Genomic DNA, 8115 nt, shown 5'->3' on the forward strand with positions numbered 1-8115 from the left:
ACACCAGACGCTGCACCAAGATTGACAACTAGGGCGCAACTCCATAGTCTCCCGAGACTGAAGGATGCCTACTACATATATAACAGTAAGACTTTTTAAAGGAAATGATTGAATGGCGATGTTCAGAAGCAGAAAACTGGCGTGCAAGGACAACTGGATGAGTACTCACATATACACCACAAACACCTTATGTTTTGCGTTCACCTGTTTGTGCTTGTAGGATCCAGCCATTCAAATCGCCAATTTTCGAATGTAATGACTTCCAACCATTCACTTGGATGCGACTCAGAGCAACAGTCTGCCTCCAACCATCCTATTTTTATTTCAAGAGAACAGAGCATCAGGTAAAATCAACCGTACCTTAAACGCTATTGTCCTGCCGCTAGGATGGAACGCGCAAATCTCGGTTGCAAGTCCACGACGTGGCTTACGGCGCAACACTGGGGTAAGTGTGTAAATGTGTGTAATCGCATCTGAGTGTCAAACACGACGCCCCAAACACGTCTTTATATTACCGCAGGTGTGCCAGCCCAGCGTCTCTCAAGCTTATTTGATCTAGAAAAAAAGACTATATGAATCAGACAGGCTGTATGATCCAGACAGACTGCATGATCCAGACAGACTGTATGATCCAGAAAGACTGTATGATCCAGACAGACTGTATGAAGCAGACAGACTGTATGATCCAGACAGGCTGTATGATCCCGACAGACTGTATGATCCCGACAGTCTGTATGATCCTGACAGACTGTATGATCCAGACAGACTGTATGATCCATCCAGACTGCATGATCCAGTCAGACTGTATGATCCAGACAGACTGTATGATCAGACAGACTGTATGATCCAGAGATACAGTATGATCCAGACAGACTGTATGATCCAGACAGACTGTATGACCCAGAAAGACTGTATGATCCAGACAGACTGTATGATCCAGACAGACTGTATGATCCAGACAGACTGCATGATCCAGAAAGGCTCCATAATCCAGACACACTATATGATCCATCCAGACTGTATGATCCATCCAGACTGTATGATCCAGACTGACTGTATGGTCCAGAAAGACTGTATGATCCAGACAGACTGCATGATCCAGACTGTATGATCCCGACAGACTGTATGATCCAGAACGACTGTATGATCCAGACAGACTGTATGATTCAGACAGACTGTATGATCCAGACCGATTGTATGATCCAGACAGACTGTATGATCCAGACAGACTGTATGATCCAGACAGACTGTATGATCCAGACAGACTGTATGATCCAGACAGACTGTATGATCCAGACAGAGTGTATGATCCAGACAGACTGCATGATCAAGACAGATTGTATGGTCCAGACGGACTGTATGATCCAGACGGACTGCGTGATCCAGAAAGACTGTATGATCCAGACAGATTGTATGATCCAGACCGACTGTATGATCCAGAAAGACTGTATGATCCAGACAGACTGTATGATCCAGACAGACTGTATGATCCAGACAGACTGTATGATACAGAGAGACTGTATGATCCAGACAGACTGTATGATCCAGACAGACTGTATGATCCAGACAGACTGTATGATCCAGACAGACTGTATGATCCAGACAGACTGCATGATCCAGAAAGACTGTATGATCCAGACAGACTCAATGATCCAGACAGACTGTATGATCCAGACAGACTGCATGATCCATCCAGACTGTATGGTCCATCCAGACTGTATGATCCAGACTGACTCAAAGATCCAGAAAGACTGTATGATCCAGACTGACTGTATGATCCAGAAAGACTGTATGATCCAGACAGACTGTATGATCCAGACAGACTGTATGACCCAGACAGACTGTATGATCCAGACAGACTGTATGATCCAGACAGACTGTATGATCCAGACAGACTGTATGATCCAAACAGACTGTATGATCCAGACAGACTGTGTGATCCAGACAGATTGTATGATCCAGACAGACTGTATGATCAAGACAGATTGTATGGTCCAGACAGCCTGTATGATCCAGACAGACTGCATGATCCAGAAAGACTGTATGATCCAGACAGACTGTATGATCCAGACCGACTGTATGATCCAGACAGACTGTATGATCCAGACCGACTGTATGATCCAGACAACCTGTATGATCCAGACAGACTGTATGATCCAGACAGACTGTATGATCCAGACAGACTGTATGATCCAGAAAGACTGTATGATACAGACAGACTGTATGATCCAGACAGACTGTATGATCCAGACAGATTGCATGATCCAGACAGACTGTATGATCCAGACAGACTGCATGATCCAGACAGACTGTATGATCCAGACAGACTGTATGATCCAGAGAGACTGTGTGATCCAGACTGACTGTATGATCCAGACAGACTGTATGATTCACCCAGATTGTATGATCCAGACAGATTGTATGATCCAGACAGACTGTATGATCCAGACAGATTGTATAATCCAGACAAACTGTATGATCCAGACAGACTGTATGATCCAGACTGACTGCATGATCCAGAAAGGCTGTATGATCCATACAGACTCTATGATCCAGACTGACTGTATGATCCAGACAGACTGTATGATCCAGACAGAATGTATGATCCAGACAGATTGTATGATCCAGACAGACTGTATGATCCAGACAGATTGTATAATCCAGACAAACTGTATGATCCAGACAGACTGTATGATCCAGACTGACTGCATGATCCAGAAAGGCTGTATGATCCATACAGACTCTATGATCCAGACAGACTGCATGATCCAGACAGGCTGTATGATCCAGACAGACTGTATGATCCTGACAGACTGTATGATCAAGACAGACTGTATGATCCAGACAGACTGTATGATCCAGACAGACTGCATGATCCAGAAAGACTGTATGATCCAGACAGACTGAATGATCCAGACAGACTGTATGATCCAGACAGACTGCATGATCCATCCAGACTGTATGGTCCATCGAGACTGTATGATCCAGACTGACTCTATGATCCAGAAAGACTGTATGATCCAGACTGACTGTATGATCCAGAAAGACTGTATGATCCAGACAGACTGTATGATCCAGACAGACTGTATGACCCAGACAGACTGTATGATCCAGACAGACTGTATGATCCAAACAGACTGTATGATCTAGACAGACTGTATGATCCAGACAGATTGTATGATCCAGACAGACTGTATGATCAAGACAGATTGTATGGTCCAGACAGACTGTATGATCCAGACAGATTGCATGATCCAGAAAGACTGTATGATCCAGACAGACTGTATGATCCAGACCGACTGTATGATCCAGACAACCTGTATAATCTAGACAGACTGTATGATCCAGATAGATTGTATGATCCAGACAGACTGTATGATCCAGAAAGACTGTATGATACAGACAGACTGTATGATCCAGACAGACTGTATGATCCAGACAGACTGTATGATCCAGACAGACTGTATGATCCAAACAGACTGTATGATCCAGAAGGACTGTATGATCCAGACAGACTGTATGACTCAGACAGACTGTATGATCCAGACAGACTGTATGATCCAGACTGACTCTATGATCCAGACAGACTGTATAATCCAGACACACTGTATGATCCAAACAGACTGTATGATCCAGACAGACTATATGGTCCAGACAGACTGTATGATCCAGACAGACTGTATGATCCAGACCGACTGTATAATCCTGACAGACTGCCTGATCCAGTCAGACCGTATGATCCAGACCGACTGTATGATCCCGACAGACTGTATGATCCAGACAGACTGTATGATCCAGAAAGACTGTATGATCCAGACAGACTGTATGATTCACCCAGATTGTATGATCCAGACAGTCTGTATGATTTAGACAGACAGTATGATACAGACAGACTGTATGATCCAGACAGGCTGTATGGTCCAGAAAGCCTGTATGATCCAGACAGACTGTAAGATCCAGACAGATTGTATAATCCAGACAAACTGTATGATCCCGACAGACTGAATGATCCAGACTGACTGCATGATTCACACAGGCTGTATGATCCATTCAGACTGTATGAACCAGACAGTCTGTATGATCCCGACAGACTGTATGATCCAGACAGACTGTATGATCCATCCAGACTGCAAGATCCAGTCAGACTGTATGATCCAGACAGACTGTATGATCAGACAGACTGTATGATCCAAAGATACTGTATGATCCAGACAGACTGTATGATCCAGACAGACTGTATGACCCAGAAAGACTGTATGATCCAGACAGACTGTATGATCCAGACAGAATATATGATCCAGACAGACTACATGATCCAGAAAGACTGTATGATCCAGAAAGACTGTACCTACCTTGAGGTGCTTCTGGGGCTTAGCGTCCCCGCGGCCCAGTCGTCGACCAGGCCTCCTGGTTGCCGGACTGATCAACCAGGCTGTTGGACGCGGCTGCTCGCAGCCTGACGTACGAGTCACAGCCTCGTTTATCAGGTATCCTTTGGAGGTGCTTATCCAGTTCTCTCTTGAACACTGTTAGGGGTCGGCCAGTTATGCCCCTTATGTGTAGTGGAAGCGTGTTGAACAGTCTCGGACCTCTGATGTTGATAGAGTTCTCTCTCAGAGTACCAGTTGCACCTCTGTATGATCCATCCAGACTGTATGATCCAGAAATACTGTATGATCCAGACTTACTGTATGACCCAGACAGACTGTATGATCCAGACAGACTATATGATCCAGACAGACTGCATGGTCCAGACAGACTATATGATCCAGACAGACTGTATGATCCAGACAGACTGCATGATCCAGACAGACTGTATGATCCAGACAGACTGTATGATCCAGAGAGACTGTGTGATCCAGACTGACTGTATGATCCAGACAGACTGTATGATTCACCCAGATTGTATGATCCAGACAGATTGTATGATCCAGACAGACTGTATGATCCAGACAGATTGTATAATCCAGACAAACTGTATGATCCAGACAGACTGTATGATCCAGACTGACTGCATGATCCAGAAAGGCTGTATGATCCATACAGACTCTATGATCCAGACTGACTGTATGATCCAGACAGACTGTATGATCCAGACAGAATGTATGATCCAGACAGATTGTATGATCCAGACAGACTGTATGATCCAGACAGATTGTATAATCCAGACAAACTGTATGATCCAGACAGACTGTATGATCCAGACTGACTGCATGATCCAGAAAGGCTGTATGATCCATACAGACTCTATGATCCAGACAGACTGCATGATCCAGACAGGCTGTATGATCCAGACAGACTGTATGATCCTGACAGACTGTATGATCAAGACAGACTGTATGATCCAGACAGACTGTATGATCCAGACAGACTGCATGATCCAGAAAGACTGTATGATCCAGACAGACTGAATGATCCAGACAGACTGTATGATCCAGACAGACTGCATGATCCATCCAGACTGTATGGTCCATCGAGACTGTATGATCCAGACTGACTCTATGATCCAGAAAGACTGTATGATCCAGACTGACTGTATGATCCAGAAAGACTGTATGATCCAGACAGACTGTATGATCCAGACAGACTGTATGACCCAGACAGACTGTATGATCCAGACAGACTGTATGATCCAAACAGACTGTATGATCTAGACAGACTGTATGATCCAGACAGATTGTATGATCCAGACAGACTGTATGATCAAGACAGATTGTATGGTCCAGACAGACTGTATGATCCAGACAGATTGCATGATCCAGAAAGACTGTATGATCCAGACAGACTGTATGATCCAGACCGACTGTATGATCCAGACAACCTGTATAATCTAGACAGACTGTATGATCCAGATAGATTGTATGATCCAGACAGACTGTATGATCCAGAAAGACTGTATGATACAGACAGACTGTATGATCCAGACAGACTGTATGATCCAGACAGACTGTATGATCCAGACAGACTGTATGATCCAAACAGACTGTATGATCCAGAAGGACTGTATGATCCAGACAGACTGTATGACTCAGACAGACTGTATGATCCAGACAGACTGTATGATCCAGACTGACTCTATGATCCAGACAGACTGTATAATCCAGACACACTGTATGATCCAAACAGACTGTATGATCCAGACAGACTATATGGTCCAGACAGACTGTATGATCCAGACAGACTGTATGATCCAGACCGACTGTATAATCCTGACAGACTGCCTGATCCAGTCAGACCGTATGATCCAGACCGACTGTATGATCCCGACAGACTGTATGATCCAGACAGACTGTATGATCCAGAAAGACTGTATGATCCAGACAGACTGTATGATTCACCCAGATTGTATGATCCAGACAGTCTGTATGATTTAGACAGACAGTATGATACAGACAGACTGTATGATCCAGACAGGCTGTATGGTCCAGAAAGCCTGTATGATCCAGACAGACTGTAAGATCCAGACAGATTGTATAATCCAGACAAACTGTATGATCCCGACAGACTGAATGATCCAGACTGACTGCATGATTCACACAGGCTGTATGATCCATTCAGACTGTATGAACCAGACAGTCTGTATGATCCCGACAGACTGTATGATCCAGACAGACTGTATGATCCATCCAGACTGCAAGATCCAGTCAGACTGTATGATCCAGACAGACTGTATGATCAGACAGACTGTATGATCCAAAGATACTGTATGATCCAGACAGACTGTATGATCCAGACAGACTGTATGACCCAGAAAGACTGTATGATCCAGACAGACTGTATGATCCAGACAGAATATATGATCCAGACAGACTACATGATCCAGAAAGACTGTATGATCCAGAAAGACTGTACCTACCTTGAGGTGCTTCTGGGGCTTAGCGTCCCCGCGGCCCAGTCGTCGACCAGGCCTCCTGGTTGCCGGACTGATCAACCAGGCTGTTGGACGCGGCTGCTCGCAGCCTGACGTACGAGTCACAGCCTCGTTTATCAGGTATCCTTTGGAGGTGCTTATCCAGTTCTCTCTTGAACACTGTTAGGGGTCGGCCAGTTATGCCCCTTATGTGTAGTGGAAGCGTGTTGAACAGTCTCGGACCTCTGATGTTGATAGAGTTCTCTCTCAGAGTACCAGTTGCACCTCTGTATGATCCATCCAGACTGTATGATCCAGAAATACTGTATGATCCAGACTTACTGTATGACCCAGACAGACTGTATGATCCAGACAGACTATATGATCCAGACAGACTGCATGGTCCAGACAGACTATATGATCCAGACAGACTGTATTATCCAGACAGAATGTATGATCCAGACAGACTGTATGATCCAGACTGACTGTATGGTCCAGACAGACTGTATGATCCAGACAGACTGTATGATCCAGACAGACTGTATGGTCCAGACAGACTGTATGATCCAGACAGACTGTATGATCCAGACCGACTGTAAAATCCCGACAGACTGTATGATCCAGACAGACTGTATGATCCAGACCGACTGTATGATCCCGACAGACTGTATGATCCAGACAGACTGTATGATCCAGACTGACTGTATGATCCAGACAGACTGTATGATTCACCCAGATTGTATGATCCAGACAGTCTGAATGATTTGGACAGACTGTATGATCCAGACAGACTGATTGATCCAGACAGACTGTAAGGTCCAGAAAGCCTGTATGATCCAGACAGACTGTAAGATCCAGACACATTGTATAATCCAGACAAACTGTATGATCCAGACGGACTGAATGATCCAGACTGACTGCATGATTCACACAGGCTGTATGATCCATTCAGACTGTATGAACCAGACAGACTGTATGATCCAGACAGACTGCATGATCCAGAAAGACTGTATGATCCAGACAGACTGTATGAACCAGACAGACTGTATGATCCAGACAGACTGCATGATCCAGACAGATTGCATGATCCAGAAAGACTGCATAATCCAGACACCCTGTATGATCCATCCAGACTGTATGATCCAGACTGACTGTATGATCCTGACAGACTGTATGATCCAGACAGACTGTTTGATCCAGACAGACTGTATGATCCAGACAGACTGTATGATCCAGACTGATTGTATGATCCAGACAGACTGTAT

The 8115-nt window shown here is 44.7% G+C and overlaps 1 protein-coding gene across 1 annotated transcript in view; it reads left to right on the top strand.

Moving 5' to 3' along the window:
* Positions 1–255: 255 nt before the first annotated feature.
* LOC138358526 (uro-adherence factor A-like) overlaps positions 256–8115 on the top strand; it is a 12714-nt gene continuing 4854 nt past the window's right edge. The window contains exons 1-9 of the mRNA XM_069316504.1: positions 256–344; positions 586–804; positions 3137–3391; positions 3623–3949; positions 4037–4165; positions 5641–5895; positions 6127–6453; positions 6541–6669; positions 7803–7985. Coding sequence (XP_069172605.1) covers positions 256–344; positions 586–804; positions 3137–3391; positions 3623–3949; positions 4037–4165; positions 5641–5895; positions 6127–6453; positions 6541–6669; positions 7803–7985 — 1913 coding nt within the window. The remainder of the gene's footprint in view (positions 345–585; positions 805–3136; positions 3392–3622; positions 3950–4036; positions 4166–5640; positions 5896–6126; positions 6454–6540; positions 6670–7802; positions 7986–8115) is intronic.

The sequence above is a fragment of the Procambarus clarkii genome, chromosome 84 (assembly GCF_040958095.1).
Source record: "Procambarus clarkii isolate CNS0578487 chromosome 84, FALCON_Pclarkii_2.0, whole genome shotgun sequence".
Taxonomy (NCBI): Eukaryota; Metazoa; Arthropoda; class Malacostraca; order Decapoda; family Cambaridae; genus Procambarus; species Procambarus clarkii.